The sequence below is a fragment of the Urocitellus parryii genome, unplaced genomic scaffold (genome assembly GCF_045843805.1).
Source record: "Urocitellus parryii isolate mUroPar1 unplaced genomic scaffold, mUroPar1.hap1 Scaffold_59, whole genome shotgun sequence".
NCBI classification, from domain to species: domain Eukaryota; kingdom Metazoa; phylum Chordata; class Mammalia; order Rodentia; family Sciuridae; genus Urocitellus; species Urocitellus parryii.
Window position 1 is genome coordinate 1,858,408 of NW_027554094.1, and position 21,160 is coordinate 1,879,567.

Here is a 21,160-nt window from a genome sequence, read left to right on the forward strand (position 1 = left end):
TGGAAATAACATCTATACAAATTATACATAGTTTTCTTAATTAAAAGTCACAGCCTATTGCTTGGAGAATGTTTTCTATAGTAGGCAACAGAAAGTAGTTCATTGAGCAATTAACAAAGGTAAATTATCACTAATTGTAAATGTTTATCAGCCTAGAGAAGCTAAGACTGAAAGAAGACAGAAAATTGAAAAGAAAGATCCAAAAACAAGAAGCAAAAAAATTAGCACAAGAAAGAATGGAAGAGGACTTAAGAGAAAGTCATCCACCCAAAAACGAAGAACAGAAAGGTATGCAGAAGTCCAAACATGATAAGAATAGTATGCATTTGCTTAAATGTACAAATACAGAATTATAAGGCTCATATTATTATTTAATTGAAGTATAGATTTCAATTAGTATTTTCATACTATCACTAAAATATAGAATTCAGTTAGCGCGGCACTCCTACAGCCCTGAGTCCAGGGTCCTCTGGGGCTCACAGGAAAGGCTGAGCACGCACAGCGTGGGGCGGAGCCTCTTGCAGCCAGATGGAGGGCCGAGTGCCAGGCTTCTTAGTAGCCTTCCAGGCAAAGGGCCCACCAGAGGCGATGAGGACACGGGTGCTGGAGCAGGACTTATGGCAGTGCAGCCTGACAGGTAAGTGGGCTGCAGGAGAAGGGCCGCCCAGACGCACCACCTGGTGCACACCAGCTTTTCGCAAGCCAGGTCTCAAAGGAGGTTTTCCCGGGCGGGGCTTCCCCTCCACTGGTAGGGGGTGGGTGGAGCTCCGTGCAGGGCACTTCGTGGTAGCCTGGCGGTGGGCGAGGTGGGCGGGCACTCCAGCTGTGCGGGTGGTGCCCCTTGACACTTATAGCGGGCGGGTGTGGGGGGCGGGCGGCGGCGGGCCTGGGGGCGGCGGGGGGCGGGGCGGCGGTCCAGGAGGCGGGGCCAGGCGCCGGTGGGGCCTGGCGGCGTCTAGGGGCCAGACGGCAGCGGGCCAGACGGCGGCGGGCCCTGCGGCAGCGGCGGGCCCTGCGGCGGCGGCGGGGGGGGGGGGGGGGGGGCGGGGCCCGGCGGCGCGGGGGGGGCGGGGCCGGTCGGGTGTGGGGGCCGGCGCGCCCTGACCGGTCTGCGCATGCGCGAGCCCGGCCAGGCGGCGCGAGGTCACAGGTGGGCGGTTGGCGGCGGTTGGCAGCGGCTAGCAGTTGGGCGGGCTGCTTTGGATGCTGCTCCCCAGCTGGGGTCCTCCACACAGTGTAGCAGGTGAGCAGGCCGGGGCTGCCTTCGGGGCAGAGGTCCCGGAGGCGGCGCGGGGGGGGGGGGGGGCGGGCGGCGGGGTGCGCTGCCATCAGGGCGGCGGTCCATGAGGCGGGGCCGGCGCCGGTGGGGCCTGGCGGCGGCTAGGGGCCAGACAGCCGTGGGCCAGGCGGCGGCGGGGGGCCGGGGCCGGGCGGCGGGGGGGCGGGGCCGGGCGGGTGTGGGGGCCAGCGCGCCCTGACCGGTCTGCGCATGCGCGAGCCCGGCCAGGCGGCGCGAGGTCACAGGTGGGCGGTTGGCGGCGGCTAGCAGTTGGGCGGGCTGCTTTGGATGCTGCTCCCCAGCTGGGGTCCTCCACACAGTGTAGCAGGTGAGCAGGCCGGGGCTGCCTTGGGGCCTGGCGGCGGCGGGCCCGGTGGCGGCGGCGGCAGGGGGCCGAGCTGCGGGGGGGCGGGGGCCTGGCGGCGGCGGGACCGGTGGCGGCGGGGGGCGGGGCGGCAGGGGGCGCTGCCTTCGGAGCGGCGGTCCGGGAAGGGCGGTCCGGGAGGCTGGGCCGGGCGGCGGTGGGGCTGGGCGGCGGCGGCAGGGGGCCAGGCGGCGGCGGGGGGCGGTGCCGGGCAGCTGGGGGGGGGGCCGGGCGGCGGCGTGGCCCTGTGGCGGCTTGGGGCCTGGCGGTGGCTTGGGGCCAGGCGGCAGGGGGCCGGGTGGCGGGGGGCCTGGTGGCAGGGTGGCCGGGGGCGGGGCGGCGGGGGGCGCTGCCGTCGGGGCGGCTGTCCGGGAAGCGGGGCCGGGCAGCGGTGGGGCCTGGCGGCGGCTTGGGGCCTGGCGGCGGCGGCGGACCCATCAGCGGCAGCGGGGGGCCGGTTGGCGGGGGGCTGGGCGGAGGCGGAACGCCGGGTGGAGGGGGACCGGGCTGCAGGGGGGCGGTGCCCGGCGGCGGGGGGCCGGCCGGGCGGCGGGCGGGTGTGGGGGGCGGTTGGCGGCGGGCCTGGGGGCGGCGGGGGGCGCTGCCGTCGGGCGGCGGTCCGGGAGGCGGGGCCCGGTGCCAGTGGGGCCTGGCGGTGGCTAGGGGCCAGACGGCCGTGGGCCAGGCGGCGGCGGGGGGCCGGGGCCGGGCGGCGGGGGGGGCGGGGCCGGGCGGGTGTGGGGGCCGGCGCGCCCTGACCGGTCTGCGCATGCGGGAGCCCGGCCAGGCGGCGCGAGGTCACAGGTGGGCGGTTGGCGGCGGCTAGCAGTTGGGCGGGCTGCTTTGGATGCTGCTCCCCAGCTGGGGTCCTCCACACAGTGTAGCAGGTGAGCAGGCCGGGGCTGCCTTCGGGGCAGAGGTCCCGGAGGCGGCGCGGCGGGGGGGGGGGCGCGGGCGGCGGGGTGCGCTGCCATCAGGGCGGCGGTCCATGAGGCGGGGCCGGGCGGCGGTGGGGCCTGGCGGCAGCTTGGGGCCTCTCGGTGGCTTGGGGCCAGGCGGCGGGGGGCCCAGCAGCGGCGTGGCCCGGGCGGCCGGGGGGGGGGGGGGGGGGGGCGGTGCCGTCGGGGCGTCAGTCCGGGAGGCGGGGCCTGGCGGCGGCTTGGGGCCTGGCGGCGACGGGCCAGCGGCGGAGGCAGGGGGCCGAGCTGCGGGGGCGGGGCGGGGGCCGGGCGGCGGAGGGACCGGTGGCGGCGGGGGGCGGGGCGGCGCGGCAGGGGGCGGGGCGGCGGGGGGCGCTGCCTTCGGAGCGGGGCTCCGGGAGGCTGGGCCGGGCGGCGGTGGGGGGGGCGGATATTTATATACAGTATATTAAGAGATTTAGTTTTATTCTTATACTAAGAATTTCCTGTTTTTTCCTGTCAGATGTTTTTGATTTATGTGTGAAAAAATTCAAAAAAGACAGTTTTAAAATGTGTAATGTTAAATTACTGATCTTCAGTATTTTCTGATTATAAGTGTTGCATTTGTACTTAAAAAAACTCCATAAATAGTAACTTTACTATTTTATTTTGTTTTCAGGCCCTGCACATTTCTGCTGTATTAGACACAGAACCAGAAATGGATGAGCATTTTGTTTGCACCTTGTTTAATCCGACTGGAGGTGCTAGACTAGGGGCTCAGGTTCAAACCTTGATAACAGTATTACAAAATCAGGCCCCTTTGGGGCTGTTCAGTATTTCTGCTATTGAAAATAGGTATAATTTATTTATAAGAAAATGTCACTTCTGAAAATAAGGAAGAAATAATTTTTGACATAAGAAAATGCAAAAGAAAATTGAGGTGTGATTATGTAAAGTGGACTTTTAAAATGAATTCCAGACTTAACCATGGCCTGCTTAATGGTGTCATCAGAATTCTTATTTTCTCATACTTCACACTTCTAGGAAAAGGCCTGCATTATTTTGTGATTTTAGAAATAAAAAGCAAGAAAAAATATAAAATATACTTGGTCACCTAATCCAAATACATGACTCTTTAAACATATTAAAATGATTATAATTATAAAATTTCCTTTGGAAACTGACAGATATTTATATACAGTATATTAAGAGATTTAGTTTTATTCTTATACTAAGAATTTCCTGTTTTTTCCTGTCAGATGTTTTTGATTTATGTGTGAAAAAATTCAAAAAAGACAGTTTTAAAATGTGTAATGTTAAATTACTGATCTTCAGTATTTTCTGATTATAAGTGTTGCATTTGTACTTAAAAAAACTCCATAAATGAATATTTTCAAGCACACATTTGTCTTGAAAATATTCATGTATCAAATTTGTGCATGTCATTTGGGTTGTATAAATGTAGAAGCATATTAAGCATATACTGGTAATGTGACATATATTTTAAATATGTAGAAATTATATTCTTTTTCTGTTTTCCACAATTTCAGAGCCACTTCTATAGATATTGAAGAAACCAACAGAATGGTATACTTAAATGTGTCGTGTACTAATGGCATTGATTTAGCTGTGAGTGTGCAGTGGGAGACGATATCTGAAACAGCCCTTGGCATGAGTATGTTTAGTTTTTTATGAGAAAAAAATGCTGTAACTCAGAAATGTTGCATGTATAAGATTTACATTATTTCCATGAATTATAATTTATGGGTTTATTAAAAATGGGAAACAGATATTTAATTTTATTACTATATCCAAGAATATTTGAGTGCCTAGGAATGTTACTGAGCTCATGGAGCTTAGAATTTAAAGTGTACCAAAATAATAAGTAAAAATCAATGTGGAGGAATCAATTATGCAAAGAACTGGGTTGGAGGAACCTGGGAGACACGAGGGGGAAGCTTTAGAGGCAGGAAACTCAGGCATAAAAGGACATGTCATAATTGAAGAACCTCAGTGAATAGGGAGTACAGAAATAGGGGAGATGCAGAGATCATTGAAGAACTTGAGAAATATTTTATGGATGTCAATCTTTTATCCCAGAGTTAATGGAAAACCTTTGAGTGGTTTAGGCATGGGGAAGATGGTATGGTATGATCATGTTTGCATTTTTAAGTGTTATTCATAGGACCGTGTAAAGAATTGGTTGGTATAGCAGAGAAGAGAGGATGCATGGAGATGAGCAAAAGGGCAACAGATGATGGAAGTTTAGAGCAGGTGATGAACTGGGTGCAAGGGTGAGGGTGAGACCCAGATGACTCCTAGCTTGTGTGGTAGGATAGAGTGTCTTGCCACTGACTAAGAGATGTGTGAAAGAAGGCTAGGTGTTGTTTTGGTGAGGGAATTAAAATAAATCTGTTTTAGCACATTTTAAGTTTGAGTTCCTTTTGAGAAGGCGTTTATACTCAAAGGAAGGTCTCTGCTGCAAGATAGACTTAGGGATCTGACATGTGTTACTGTTTTTAAAGTCATGGACATTGATTTAACAATCTGAGAAGAGGAGCTCTAGACAGAGAAGGGAAGAAGACCCAGCCTGAAAATTGAAAAGCATAAGATTGAATGGCTAGGGATAGCAGAGTGATCTCACGAAGGGGATTTGGAGACCTGGTGAGAAATACAGGAGAAAACAGTAGATTGCAGATACTAGAAGAGTGTGTTAAAGGGTGGGAGACGGGCTGGGGCTATTGCTCAATGTCAGAGTGCTTGCCTAGCATGCCCAGGGTCCTGAGTCCAAACCCCAGTGCTGGAAAAAAGAAAAGAAAGAAATAAAACATGTTTTAGCATATTTCCCTTTAAAATTACAGTTAGCAAGTATTTATATTTAAATAGACCTTGGGAAAGTTCATATGGCTATAGAGTGAAGTATTAGTACTCCTTTTGTTATCCATAATTGTTATTTTAAGTTACTATTTTTAAGTTTTCTAGCCTCTTTCTCTCTCTCTCTCTCTGTCCCTGTCTCTCTCTCTCTCTGTCCCTGTCTCTCTCTCTCTCTCTGTTCCTGTCTCTCTCTCTCTCTCTCTCTCTCTCTCTCTCTCTCTCTCTCTCTCTCACACACACACACACACACACACACACACACCATGGGGAATTCATTTGTATTGAAGTCATTAGTCTCAATGTTTAAATAACAAATTAGAGCAGATAAGTTTGAGAAGGAATTATGCACTGGTAAATAATGATTTATGTTTTTTAGGGGGAATGGATGTTGTCTTTTCCATATTTCAAAGTTTTTTTGGACAAGCCAGTTTCTGGCTGGTGTTTCTTTACTTTGGAAGATTCAGTATATGGTATAATGTTAAGAAAATCATCATTTACTATTTACCGATGGCAAGGGATTTTTATTCCAGTAAAGGTAAACATTGCTTATTTTTTTCCACAGTGCACAAAATAATATATACAAGTAAATGTGAGATACATTATGAGTTAACTGTTTTTTGTAATTCTCATTTTCTAGGATTTAATGATACAAAATCCTAAAACTTGTGAGGCCTTTAATATTGGTCTTTCCCCCTACTTTGTAATTACTCATAAAGAAAGAAATGAAGAGAAGTCTTCTGTTAACAGTGTGTATACCTTCACATCTGGATTCCAGTTATTCCTGGTAAAAACAAAATCTTCATTTTATATTGCTTTACCTAAAAGAAATTCAGATTTGTAAGACTGATCTAAATGGATGACAATGTATATTCTATGTTAATGAGTAACAGAACTTTTTGCAAGTTGATACAAATTGTAGCATGTATCTTAAACGGGGGCTATTTTTGTTGGCTTGAAATGATGTATGCTTATGATATATGCATACCTAGTGATCAGAATAGTTTTAAACATCGAGTCTTAAACATCAAATACTAACTCATTAGTATAATATTTAGTGCCTTTCTGAGTTAAACTCTTTAAATTTTTATTCCCACTTTTCTGTCTTCCTTGCAGGTGCAAACAATCATTATTTCTGAGAGTTCCCAAGTAAGATATTTTACTTCAGACAGTCAAGATTATTTAATTGTTGCAAGTCAAAGAGAGGATTCCGAATTAACTCAGGTTTGAATCTTTGAAAATGAAGATCTCTCCAACTTTTAAAAAAATACTGTAATTGAAAGTTATGAGGTAGGGTCTAGAGATTTGGTATAAAAGAAAACCATAGTTTGTGGTAAAGTAGTAAAGGAGAATATGAATATTGATTGGTCCCAATTAACTTTTAAACAACAGTTATGAATATTATATGTTCTTCAAGAGCCAAAGCAAATGTAATCATAAACATGAACATTTAATAAGAATTTAATTGAGTTGGAAAACATTATGGAGGAAAATCACACAGCTAGATAGATGGTATCACTAAAAATTCATGATTAACATTACCAATTGGGCACTCAGCATCACCCCAGAAATTTCACATTTTTCTAGCACACTACATCTTATAATCTCCTTAATGCTTAATTGATAATTTTTGTCTCTGGTGCTTCTGTACATGCTTCTTATCGCCTCATTTTCAACTAATGACCTCAGTGAAATGAAAGTCACTAGAGGGCGATTACTTATTTTCCCAACACCAAATTCAAAATTCCACTTAAAAGCCAGTGTTGCCCCTCCCTCCTGCTGCAGCGGAGGAGTGTCCTTCTGGAGAAGCCCTTCCTTTCACATGGCTGCCCCTCAGCCTTCATAAGGTTTAGTTATTCCCTCCATAGCTGGCATTTCTTTCTCCAAGAAATTATTACAGTTGGCATAAATAGTTGAGAATTGTTCAGTTTACAACGAAATCCCTTGATCTCTTCCCTTTCTGATTTCTTTTTTTTCATTTATTTTCTCTCCTTTTCGGTAGGACGTTGTGAGAGAAGTGTCAGCTAGCTTTGTCTACTTCTCATGCTCACCCATGGCGACTGGGTTGCCAAATCTAGTAGATATGTTTATCACTGTCATATACAACTTCCCACCAGCATGAGACTTAGTCATACCCAAATCTCATCCTCCTCTACTCTTGCTTTGTGATACCACAAGGCTTTCCTTCTTAAGAACTCTGTCTGCTCAGTCTCCATTGCTGGATCCTCCTCCCTTTTCTGAATCAATATGTCTTAGAGTATTCCATAATTCAGTTTTAGTTCATATTTCTTCTTTCTTTTCACCTACTATGGGAAATTTCATCAGTTCTGTAGCTCTTCATAGGAACATTAGGCTAGCTTTACATATCAGCTGTAGGCTAATGTCTTTCAAATCATATCTGCAACCTTTCCTCTGTAGTCCAGACTTGAATGTCTAACTGCCTATTGATGCATCCACTTAAATATATTTTAGGAGTGTGTTATAATGTATATCAAGCTGAACTGTAATTAATTTTCTCTATGAAACTGTGCTTGAGTATTTGCTTTTATCTCGGGAAGTAGTAACCTCAGAAATGCAAGTGCTCAAGGGAGAATTCTGTGATATATTTTGTTGAATTACCCCCTTTTTTTTCTTTCACATCTAATTGATCATTAAGTGTTTTTGAATCTGTGTCTCCATAATATTTTTGAGTGTAGACATTTCTTTCCACCTCAGCTCATCTCCATCTAAGCGTAGTTCTTATCTTTTCTTACCTGAACTGCTAGTCTCCAAGCAAGTCTCTGAAGTTCTCTGATCTCCTCAGATTCATTCTCTATTGGTAGCGAGAGTAATCTTTTAAAAATATTGATTCATGTTACTCATTTAAAAAATTTAGTGATTCCCAATGATAATAAATTTAGCATTAGTTAGTATACTATATATGTAGGATAACCATATTTCTTCTAGCCCAGGATAGCACTGGATCATGCCATGTCCTTGTATAATTATTATTAATATTTCAATCTCTAAAGAACCCCTACATGAATGGTAATTGTATGGTCACCCAAGAAAGGATACTTCATGACCTCCCCTTTCCTGTCTTGACTGTTCAACCCCTTAGCACTGTCAGCTTTCTGGGCTAGTTTTTATTCAGAGCACCATAACCATCTGTATCTTAGAAACTGTCATGTCATTCCTTCTAACTTCATTCCCCTAATACATACATTTCTTTCATCATATCATCCTGACTTTTGGCTTCAGTACCAGTTTTAATTTATGGTCATCATTTGTTCAGTTATTGCTATGTGAGTTTTTGCCTTTTCCTCATCGTTAATAAGAGTGATAAAGGAGGAGGTCAGTGTACCCAGGCTCCTAGCTTAATGCTTGTCTCAAAAGTCCTAACTGTTGACTGCATAATTATTAATTTTTCTTTTTTAAATTAGAGCTTTATAGTTATACATAGTAGTTGCATTCATCCTGAAAAACTCATACATGCATGGAAATCTATTTTAGTTCATGATATCCATTTTTCCCTCCTCTTTTTCCCTTCCATCCTCCTTCCCCTCTCCATCCCTTTCCTCCACTCTGCTAGACTTCCTTTCACTTGTCTATTATTTAATATTTGATTCATTTGTATTATCCTTTCCTTACCTCCTCCTTTCCTTATTTTACTCTAGCTTCTGCATATAAACTTTGAGTTTCTGAGTTTGGCTAATTTCACTTAACATGATATTTTCCATTTTCATCCATTTACCAGCAAGTACCATCATTTCATTCTTTTTTATGGCTGAGTAAAACTCCATTGTGTGTGTGTATGTATCATAATTGTGATACATATTAAGAATATATATATGTATATGTATATGTGTGTGTGTGTGTGTGTGTGTATATATATATATATATATATATATATATATATATATATATATTTCATTCTATTCCAGTCATCTATTTATTGGCATCTGGGTTGATTCCATAAGTTACCTATTGAAATTTTGCTGCTATACACTTTGAGGTGGCTATATCCCTGTAGTGTGTCAATCTTATGTCTCTCTGGAAAAATACCAAGGAGTGGGATAGCTAGGTCATAGGGTGGTTCCATCTCTAGGTTTTTGAGGAATCTCCATACTGCTCTTCAGAGTGGTTTAGTAGTCACACCAACCATGTTCAAGTGTACCTTTCCCCCCCCAACATCGCCAGCAATTATTATTCATATTCTTGAGCAGTGCCATTCTGACTGGGTTGAGATTACATTGTATTGTAATTTTGATTTATATTTTCCTGATTGCTGTTGAACATTTCTTTCGTATATTTGTTGGCCATTTGTGTTACATCTTTTGAGAAGTTTCTGTTTAGATCTTTTGCCCATTTATTGATTGCATCATTATTATTATTATTATATTATATTTGGTGCTAAGCTTTTTTTAATCTTCTGGATATTAATCCCCTATCAGAAGAATAGGTGGCCAAGATTCTTTCCCTTTCTGTCATCTCTCTCTTCATGTTCTTAATTGTTTCCTTTGCTGTAGACAAGCTTTTTAGTTTTATGGCATTCATTTATTCTTCATTTTATTTCTTGCACTTTGGGGGTCTTGTCAGTATCTATATGATGGACTATGGAGCCTATGTTTTCTTCTAGTAGTTGTAAAGTTTTTGGTCTAATTCCCGAGTCTTTGATCCATGTTGATTGGGATTTGTATAGGGTGAAATAGAGGGGTCTGTTTTATTTTTGTATACATAGCTATCCAGTTTCCTAGCACCATTTGTTAAAAAGGCTGTCTTTTGTCTGTCTAAAATATAGTTTTGACAGATTTTTCAAATGTCAGATGGCTGTAAGTATGTGGATTTGTCTCTGCATCTTCTCGCTGTGGCTGCTGCTTCCTTCTTGCTGCGAGGTAAGGAAGAGGGAGGGTGTGGGTCTTCGTGGGGGTGGCAGCCAGGGGGGCGGGGGCGACTTCAGTGGCCTGCCGCCGCCGCCTCTGCCGCCTGGGTCTCAGTCCTGCCAGGACCACCACCGCCTCGGGGTCTCGGTCCTGCCGCCTCCTCCTGCCGCTGCCTCGCTGCGGCGGCGGCTGCTTCCTTCTTTCCTCGGAGGTAAGGAAGAGGGAGGGTGGGGGTCAGCCTGGGGGGTCAGCTTGGGGGTGGCAGCCAGGGGGGCGGGGAGGGGACAACTTCAGTGGCCTCGCCTTCCAGCCACCTCAGCCTCCTTCCTGCCGCCTCCTCCACCTCGTTCCCGTTCCTGCCGGCGCCGCCGCCTCGTTCTCCTTCCTGCCGCCACGATTGAGGTCGGCTTTGGGGGCAGCTAGGGCTGTGGTAGCGGCGGCGGCAGCTTCCTTCCCGCCAGGAAGTAGGGCAGCGGGGATGGGAACCTTGTTAACTTTAGCCAGGGCGGTGGCGGCGGCAGCTTCTTTCCCGCTGCAGGTAAGGCGGCGGGGCTGGGGTCCACGTGCGGGGCAGTAGGGGCGGCGGCAGCTTCCTTCCAGCGGCAAGGTAGGGCGATGGGGCTGGGGTCCTGGGGGGTGGGCAGTTAGGGCGGCGGTGGCGGCAGTTACCTTGACGCCAGGAAGTAGAGCAGCGGGGATGGTGTCCCCGTGGGCTTTGGCTGGGGCGGTGGCGGCGGCAGCTATTCCCGCTGCAGGTAAGGCGGCGGGGCTGGGGTCCACGTGGGGGGCAGTAGGGGTGGCGGCAGCTTCCTTCAGGCAGCAAGGTAGGGCGGCGGGGCTGGGGTCCTGGGGGGTGGGCAGTTAGGGCAGCGGCGGCCATAGTTACATTCACGCCAGGAAGTAGGGCAGCGGGGATGGTGTCCCCATGGGCTTAGGCTGGGGAGGTGGCGGCGGCAGCTTCATTCCCGCCGCGAGGTAAGGCAGGGTCCTGGGGTCCGCATCGGGGCAGTAGGGGCGGCGGCAACTTCCTTCAGGCGGCAAGGTAGGGCGGCGGGGCGGGGGTCCTGGGGGGTGGGCAGTTAGGGCGGCGGCAGCAGCTAGGTTCACGCCAGGCGTCCACGCCACCGGTGTCCCCGAGCTGCGGGGCCTTTTGGCTGCTCCTATTACTTGCCCGCTGGGGCTGCGAGCTGTCGGTGGGTGACCTTCCCCACAAAGGGCCGCGGAGCTGCGTGGACGCCGGCAGCAGCAGCGACAGCGGCAGTGGCTCGCCTATGAGGGCGCAGACATTTGTTGCAGTTCTTGGGGCTTTGTTGTTTTCCTTGGGCTTTTACCCTTCTTTTGGTTAATTTTGGATAAAATGTCCCCCGTGATGTAAATATTGAGCAAGGAACCTTGGTGACGTGGGGAGCTTTGCCGAAAGTGCAGTTTGGATTCTGCTTTTCCCATGGTGGCGGCTGGATGAATCTTCACTGCTGGCTGTGGAAAAGGCTAGGGAAGCTTGTTAGTTGAGTTTTAAATTTCCCAGTGTTGTGTTTAAAGGTTTTACGTGCATAGAAGAGGAATGTTCACCTTAAATAAGCATATGAGCGGTTGACAGGGAATGTTTTCCTCTGGGAAAGGGAATTTGGTAGCTCTGACCCATGTCAGTCTGTGAATATTTAGACGTGTAGTGACTTTTTAACATTTTTCATAAAAACCTGTTATTTACAGTTATGTTGTTAATACTCCTTGCCTTAAGTTCCCCGGCAAATCTTTTTCATGCCTTCTGAGAAAGTAGACAATTCATAGATTATCCAAGGAATGGAAAAAAATGTGAGTGGGTGATTTCGGACAATCCCTGAGAGCTGGCATTGTAAGATTCATCCTATCCCCAGTAACATTTTCATACAATAAATGTGAACACTTTTGAAGCCTTTTTATAAAGATACAATTTGGGAATGATATTAAGATAAGGAAAAGCTGTTGATTGATTTCTTAGATTAACATTTCTTCCCTCTTCTCTTTCCTCTTTAAAAAAGTTTTTCAAGTGATAACTTCATCAAATGGCCAGTGATAAGCAAATGTCCGATGATGACAGCCCCAGCACCAGCAGTGGCAGTTCAGATTCGACCAGCAACACCCTGCTGCTCCAGAGCCTGAAGATCATGAAGAAAGAACCTTCTGCCACCCAGGGGAAGAAGAGCACCAAACTCTCTCGCAAAACCACTGCTAAGTTATCCACTAGTGCTAAAAGGTAACATTGTCAGGTTGTCTTTCAAGCAATTGGATGCTTTTATTTTTACATCAAGAACAATACTCCAGAAATACTTCATGACCAATTTTATTTGTACTTGAATGAATTGTCATCCTTTAGGGAGCATGAAAATATCCTCACTAAAATTATGCTTCTAAGCAAACTTATTCTGTACTTTGGTAATTTCAGCAAGAGTCCTAGAGACTGAATTCTCATCCTGACAGTTTAAGGAGTTGGCAAGGAAAATTTGTGAAACTGAATTAGATGGTACATTGGGGATGTTTCCTTTTGTGAGTTATACTCTTGAGTGAAATTAGCGTGTGTCCATGTGGGTGTCAGTCCAGGCATCTGTGGTGGCAACTTCATAAAAAGAAATATGTCACTTTTCATGAAAGGAAATGATCAAAAAAGTTTATATTTGCTAAAAAATGTTGAATGTCAGGCCTTGGCTTTTTTTGAAAGCAGATTTTAAATTTGCTTAGTTTTACAAACAAGTCTTTAAATCCTGCATAATAGGTATAATTTTTTTTGTAGTTATAGTTATCCCTGTTTGTTCTTGTGAGAACAAATAAAATGGAAAAGTAGCCATTAACAATCTCAGGTGTCACTTTGCTGTTAAAACTTTGCACATCTTTAAAACTCCTGGATGTTCTTGACATAGTAGTGAAAATCAACAGCAGGAAAAAAAAACATTTTGTTGGTTATAAGTGAAAGATTATTTGTTTCCTGCTGACTTTTATTTTCTATTATGGCAAAAAAAATCCATCAATGGGACTCCATCAGTGATAGTGGTTGTGTTGAGTAGAACTCTTGTATCAAACATAAAGTGTACCTATAGCATTACCTAATGTTGATGTTTTGTGGTTTTTCATTGATCACAACTAAAAGAAAAAGGAAATATAAAAACTGATCAATTATTGCATTTTATAGTGATTCATGTTCTTATTTTTCTATACATTTTCACAGTCATTGCACCATTAATCAAACACTAATGAACTTGAGAATATTGTATTGAATAGCAGCAGTCTTTGAAATAATTTAAAATTCTTCTCAGTATGTTGTAATCTTGTGGAGAGAACATTAAACAACTTTTGAAAACATTTTAAATTTCAAGAAAATCAGAGAAATGCTCTTTTTCCCCTTACCTTAAGGCCCTCTTTCCTCCAAGAGTATGAAATTTAAATTTGCGTGCTGTACCTAAGATCAGAGAAAAGAAATGGTTAAGTAAGATTGCTAAAATAGTCCTTGGAAGTTTTTCATTGGTAAAGGTATTTGTAAATTTTAAACTTTTTTTAAACAGATAAAATATTGACAAAACTATTAATGTGCTCTTGCAATAGCTTTCTAATTTTTACCACAGTAAAAGTGGATTGAAGTCATTGTCAAAAATATTCTAGTGCTTTTCCTCCTTCTGTTTTGTCTCATTTGCATATAAGCTTGAAAAGAGAATTTCTTTGGTAAAAAGAGTTTTAAAATAGATTTTACATCGTTTTGTTGAGTAGTAGTGGAGGACTTTCTCAAATCAGGTGTAAATGACTTACCTATTTACAGTACCAAGTGAGAAAAAAGCTGCAATTTTCTGTTAAGGAGTTTGGGTTATGCCTCTGAGAACAAAGAGGAAGCAGCCATGTTAGCATTACTGAAGGCAAAACCAGCCTTGCAGTTACCTGCATGATGGTAGAGGGCATTCTGATTTTCTGGTTATTCTGTAGACTGTCTCAAATCCTTTTTGTCTGTTCCCATTTCACTAATAGAATTCAGAAGGAGCTAGCTGAAATAACCCTTAACCCTCTCCTAACTACAGGTAAGAAACAAATTTTGTTATTTTGATTTCTAAATTGTGGAATGATATCAGGAGATGAATGTATTATCCTTGTATGTATGTGCAGCAGAAGAGGCTAGCTAGCTATGTTTGCTTCCTTAAAACTTTGCAAGTGCTTTAAACAAAAATTTCCTAGGTGAATTAAATTAAATTAGGGGAAAAACACTGTTTAGCATGTATCATATATTCTGTACTTATGAATATACTGATCTTGTGCTTCTTGCTGAGATTTGTTTGAGTGGTGTTGATTTTTCTGTTGTTTTTCTGTGGAATACATTTATTCACAAGTATTTTGTAGAAACCTGTAAGGTTTTAAGTTTTAAAGTTAATGTTTGAGTGCAATCTGAACTGATTTTCCAAATTTAGAAATTGTTGAATATGGTGTTACAAAATGTGAAAGCATTAAACAGGAGTATAGTTGTTTTTGTTTGATTTATTCAGTAACTTGCCTAAAGGACAAATTTTATGTGCTAAGCTATGGTTGTAGTTGTTATTTTCTAGAAAACACATTGTTGGAATTATTTACATTTTAAACAAATATCCTAATGACTTGGGAAAATTCTTAGAAGTAAATTAATTGGAATTGTGAGAAGAATCAAATTCAGTGGAACTCAGACTTTAAGATTGGTTGACAAATTGTATTAAAAGTAGCTGGTTGATTTTTTTCATTTGTGTCTTATATAGTGTTCTGTTTATTTTTGAATGGTGACTGTATGGTTTACAAAATTTATCAAATTTAGAGAGCAATATTATAAATAAATTGCATAGAAATATGTGCTCAAGAATGAGAGGGGAAGGGATGCTAGAATTAAGGCAGTGTTATGATTTGATATAAAAATGTTTTGGTGTTTAACCTGTGTTTTTGCTACAAATTGTGTTTGCTCATGTTGATCAGCACCATCTCTGAAGTCTACTTGAGACATAATAAAGAAAAATCCATTTGCTACTTATTGTGTGTGTTAACCAGATTCCCAGATAAGGGGGATCTGATCCTGATTTATCCAGTGAATTAACAGTTTTGCTTATATTTGTAGTCACAGCCATTTCAGTTTAAAAAGCAGACATGAATGTGAACTAATTATAAACAGAGTGGTATGTCAGATCTCAAAATATTACTTAAAAAGTATACTCCTCAATAGTGTAGCCACTAGCCACATTCTGATTATGGACCAGGTTGTTGTGGTTAGTTGAAAATGTGATATGCTGTAAGTGTGAAATGCATACTGGATTTTTACATCTTGAAATAATATTTGGCATGTTTAGTAAGTGTTTTAAAAATTGTATTTTTATCATCTTCGCATAGTTATTAGAAAATTCAAAATTACATGTGTAACTTGTATTATAATTTTGTTGAACAGTATTGCTTTAGAGAAGAAGTAAATCAGTATTTCTTTTACCCTTCTAAATGGTGTGTCAAATCTGTACCATTTAGGAGGTCAAGTTAAATTTGCTCTGTGGAAGAATCACTTAACTTTCAGAATATATTCTGATAATTTCTGTTGATTTTCTGCAAATGGCTTAAACCAGTGTATGAATTTACATCTAGAGAACATAGTAGACATATTGAATACTTTCAGAGCAGTAATTTACTAGTACATTTGGTAAAGGAATGTACTTTAAGTGTTTAACCCAGGACTGTTTCCACAAGGTCACAGGATTATTTTAGATGAAGTAAAATAATCTAAAATAATAATAATATTTCTGTGAAATAGAAAGTAAGTTTCACTTATCGCATATTTTTTTCTCTTTATATACCAGATTTCATTTAGGTTCATGAAATAATGCTTAACATTTAGTGATTTAACTATTGAAGCAGTAAAACTTTGGGCTTGCTTGTGCACAGTAACATGGAATACTTATATCTATTTTCTTTTGTCACAGTCTTTGGTGACTGTTGGCTATTGAAAAGGACATCTTTTAACTTCTCTAGTTCTTTAATATCTGAGTTTCTTTGTGGCTGTGTAAGTGATTCAGGAAAAAAAAAACAAATGTAAAATACAAGTTTCTTAGGAAATTAGAAGTTGTTTCTTACTACTTTGGGGAGAGACTTTTTTCCATACACCTCATATGTAAAATAATGCAGATACTTTTGTGTGTCTTTGGATTCTTCTGGGTAGAAGGTTAGTTCTTGTAATTTTGATAGAAAAGCCTACATTTGTATTGTGTTTTTGCTTTCATGCCAGAAAATGCAATAGATTGTGGTATTATATTTCTTTTAACTCATAGCTGCATAAATGAGAATTTTAGCTTTATGGTAATTGTATTATTTAGATTTGTTAATTTATGTTGTAATTAAAAATGGGATTCCACAGTCATAAGTATATTTAGAATTTGTGTGTTAATATTGCATGAGACCTTTGAAACCTTATGCTTGCTACTTCCAGGTGCAATTATTTAATTATGGCTTTTGGTAAGGTGTGTGTGTGTGTGTGTGTGTGTGTGTGTGTGTGTGTGTGTAAACTTGTCAAAGTATGTGGCAGTTAATTATCCCTCAGGGAAGAAATGTTAAGTGTATCTGGGTACATTCAGGAAAATGTTGAATGAGATATAGGAAAACCAGAATTACTTGTACTAGGGAGATTTGTCTTAAATCCCATCTTTTGTTTTAATTAATAAGTTATTATTTAGTTACATAATTAGGTCTAATATACACATCCAGGATGGCCTTTGAAAGATATCATTGTCAAATTAAATGCATGACTTTAAAAGTGTTTGATTATATGTCAATAGGAATACTTCTTTTTCTTTTAGTAAACAAGGTTGATAAAGATTTAATTTCTAATGATTTGATGGTATTTTAGGTTTTAAGTATTGAAGGCCTGTGGGCCAATGCATTTTAAACACAGGGAAATAATATATGTTTTTTGGTTTACTTTTATACTTTTTACATTCTATATTTTAGATTACGGTATAAAAATCAATTCACCAGTGAGCATGAAGGGAAATTATTATGAACATCCCTTTGTTTTACAGAAAGTTATGGACGAGAGTTGTTTAGTAATGTGTTGACATTTACGTTCTGTTTATCAAAGGATGTGCTTCCTTTTCCACTTAGAGTTAGCACTTGTGTAAACAGCAAAAGTTTGGAAAGGTGCTGGATTTCTAAGTTAACCTTGAATTTCTTTTCCTGTATAGAGGGTACAAACATGTACTCCTAAATATTAATGGGTTTGGACTGAATCTATGTTAAAGAAGATATTTAAGAGTAATTGTAAATCCTTTTTGGATGAATGGAAGGCCTTATGGGGGGTAGATATTACAGTTTCAAGTTTATATTAATCATATGTTGACTATCAAAACCTGAAATTAGCTACTATAATACTTGTAAATACTATAATACTTGCAAATTTTGTTAACTTCCCTTTTTTAAAGAGAGAGAGAGAGAAAGAGAGAGAATTTTTTAATATTTATTTTTTAGTTATCGGCGGACACAACATCTTTGTATGTGGTGCTGAGGATCGAACCGGGGCGCACGCATGCCAGGCGAGCGCACTACCACTTGAGCCACATCCCCAGCCCTTAACTTCCCTTTTTAAAAGAAAGAAAAAGAAGTAGCATAAGTTCTAAATCAGAAGTTGGCAATTTGCACGTAAGAGTAATTTTCTGAGTATAAACTGTGTTTCTGATGGTTGCCATATCTCTCACTATTGTCCAGTGTAGATTAGAACTTTGCTAATTAAAGGGTGATCTTCAGACTAGCAACATCTGTATCACAGGTGTGATTGTTAAAAATCAGAATATTGTTTTCCCCTAACCAGAAGTACTGAGTCCGAATCTGAATTTAATAAGATTGCTAACTGAATTGTGTGTCTATTGAGGTTGGAAAAATCCTGCTACTGAAGCCAGACTGTTCAGATCCATGCTGTGCCACTATTGGCATGCCACTTTATATAAGTTACGGGATATTTTTGTTCTTCAGTTTTCCAAGTTGTAAAATGAAGATTAAGTTGATCTCCCCATTGTATAATTATTGTGAGGATGAAATGAATTTGTTGAAAGTTTTGTTTACCACATAAATTGGATCCCTAAAGTGGATACAGCATGATAAAAGTAGGTGAGACAGTTTAGCAGCATGCCCTCACTCTTGCTGGTGTTTGCTCCAGTGCATCCACATCCTACTTATTGGAAAAATTACATCTTAATTCATCATCTAATTATTGAGTACATATCAAGCAGTTTGTTTTTAATGTGAATAAAAGCAGGTTTTTTTTTTTAAACTTGAGTTAAAACAGAAAATTAGCCTAAAAGTGTTGATCATAGATGAACAAATACTCAATCCCTTCCAAAAAATATGTGTAAACTTAATGATACTTTAAAAGAATGCCTGGGATTGGGGCTGAAGCTACTGGCAGAATGCTTGCCTAACATGTGTGAGGCACTGGGTTTGATCCTGAGCACCATATAAAAAAAACATAAAATATATGCATTCTGTCCATCTACAACTACAAAAAAATGTTTTAAAAAATATAAGAATGCCATGACTATGACTGCCCAGTAAAGTATAATAAATTTTTTAGATAGTTGTATTAGTTACTATTTTCCCCTCTTTAAATATCCCATTTTAAGAGTTTGTGATTTTATTCAGAATGCAGTAATTTCAATATTTGTAAAATTTACACTCATAATAGTATAGTTTACCAATTACTTCAACATAATGTAGTGTAATTCCAGGCAAAACAGTGAGTTGGAATTTGAAAGAAAATATTAAATAACTCATATTCTTTACTTTTTTCATAATTGTGATATTTAATATTATTCACTTAAAGATTATTTAGCTATCATTTCTATTTGCTTATAGAAAGTAGTTGATAATTACAGTAATTCTAATTGTGTCCAACTACAACTAAAAATTAAATTTTAAAAAAAGAATTCTGTTTGGGCATTTCATTAGAATTTAAAAGATGAAATATCTTTAAACATTTAATGTTTCTTTTGCATCTGGATCACGGAAGTTTTTGCCTCTTCCCCATATTCATAGTCTAGGAGATAGTTGACAATACCTGGAGACATTTTGCTTTTCAAAACTTGGGGAAAAAGGCTCTAGCATACAACAAAGAATTGTCTCCCTTCAGGAGATCTTAATGAAATAAAACATATATATGTTTCTGTTATGTTTTACTAGGAATATTGAAGTAACTTGTGACTACAGAATGGGAGTCACCTTTGTATTGTCTTAGTGATGAAAATAAAAACCAAATGAAGAGCATGGCTTTCTCACCAGTGTGTAATTTAGTGTCAAAATCTAATATAATGTAATCATAACTTTCTGCAATCATAGAAAGTAATGTAATTGCCTCTTCGGAAAAATGTGAGAAGAGAGTATCAATATCAAATTTTGAGAAATGTTAAGAATAAGGGAAGCATCTGGAAGAGATGGGAAGGATCAGTCTCTAACCACAAATTTTGCACACCTCTAGTTCTCCCACCTCCTACCACATATCTGGCTTTGTAAAACTTTACTTTTTATTTTTTGCCTTAGATAACTTAGCTAAAAATTATTCCAAAATTATGTAAAATAAATGTAATTTTCCATTATTAAACTTTTGTTTTCCATAACACATTAAAAGGAAAATTAAATAATAAAAACAGACATAATAAATTCTTGTTTGATATAATCATTTAAATATCTTTTTTAGACAGCAGTAATTCAAACAAAAAATACTTCCCTTACTTAAAATGTAACATTTTATATTAATGAATCAGGAGGCTAAAACACTAAAATTGTCAGACTCAGTAAATCCTTCAAATATTTCATCTATAGAGGCACAGTAAACACTTAGTGTAAATTATAAAAGGTTTTTTAAAATATATAAATTCCAGGTCAAAATATATCAAATCAAACATATATCAACTTTACTTCTCAATTTACTTCTCTATGTAATCATATTTTGTTGACTCTAAATAACATTGTCTGGTAACTGATAATGACATTAAAATTTGTATCATCTCTCTGCTAAAATATAGTAAACTCTACTCTGAGCCCCTCATTCATAGGTCTTACATCTGTTATCCCATCGTCAGCAATAAAGCCAATGAGATTATTCTAAAATATAAATGTCCCCATGTTATTCTTGTCTTTGCTTTTTAAAGGACCAAGCAATGTACTCTCTAATTTCTCTTTTGCCTATTTTCCCTTTGTTGTAGAATTATATTGTGCATTTCAATCAAATTAAAGTCTTTCAGTTCCCTTAACTGTCTAATATATTTCTAGTTAGGCAGATGATGATGCACCTCCTGAAATCCTATTTTCTTTTCACAGACCTCTCAGTCTCACTCTGCTCCATCTGGAAATATCCAACTCCTCTTTGGGATCCTTATAAAATCTCCCTTTTGTGAACATACACTTTATACAGTCTCCTTGATGACTTGCTGCTTCCCGTCAGTTCTATTTTGGAAATATTTGCAAAACTGCATTTATTACCTCATATCACAGTTATTCATTCACATCACTATTTCCATTTGCTGACTATGAAAGAAAACCTTTCTGGTTTTGGCATCTGCCTTGGCAGCAGCAGTCGGAGAAGACAGCCTGGAAGACCTCCTCTTAGGCTTCTTCTTAGCCTCACTTTCTTCAGAGCTGACCTTCCTCTGGAGCTTCCTGGCTGAGAGCACAAGGCTCATGCAGGTGCTGCAGGCAGTGGCTCTCAGGAACCTTCTGAAACTGTGCTGCCTGGCCACTGCTGCTGTTCCCACCACATGAGTTGCTGTGACACACCAAGTATTCAATTATTTTAATTCAGTTTTTACCATAATTGAGACATAACTATAGGCAATTTTAAATCTCTAAATTTTGTGATTTTAGCTACAACAAACCAAATAAAAATCAAATC

At 41.3% G+C, this 21,160-nt stretch overlaps 1 protein-coding gene across 1 annotated transcript; it reads left to right on the forward strand.

Annotated features, from left to right (window-relative positions):
- Nucleotides 1–572: 572 nt before the first annotated feature.
- Nucleotides 573–21,160, forward strand: LOC144252761 (adhesion G-protein coupled receptor V1-like). The gene is made up of 7 exons (XM_077794871.1): nt 573–637; nt 4,093–4,171; nt 5,793–5,951; nt 6,054–6,200; nt 6,530–6,637; nt 14,263–14,312; nt 20,590–21,160. The coding sequence occupies exons 1-6, from the start codon at nt 618–620 to the stop codon at nt 14,281–14,283; spliced, it is 534 nt and encodes a 177-aa protein (XP_077650997.1). The 5' UTR covers nt 573–617; the 3' UTR covers nt 14,284–14,312; nt 20,590–21,160.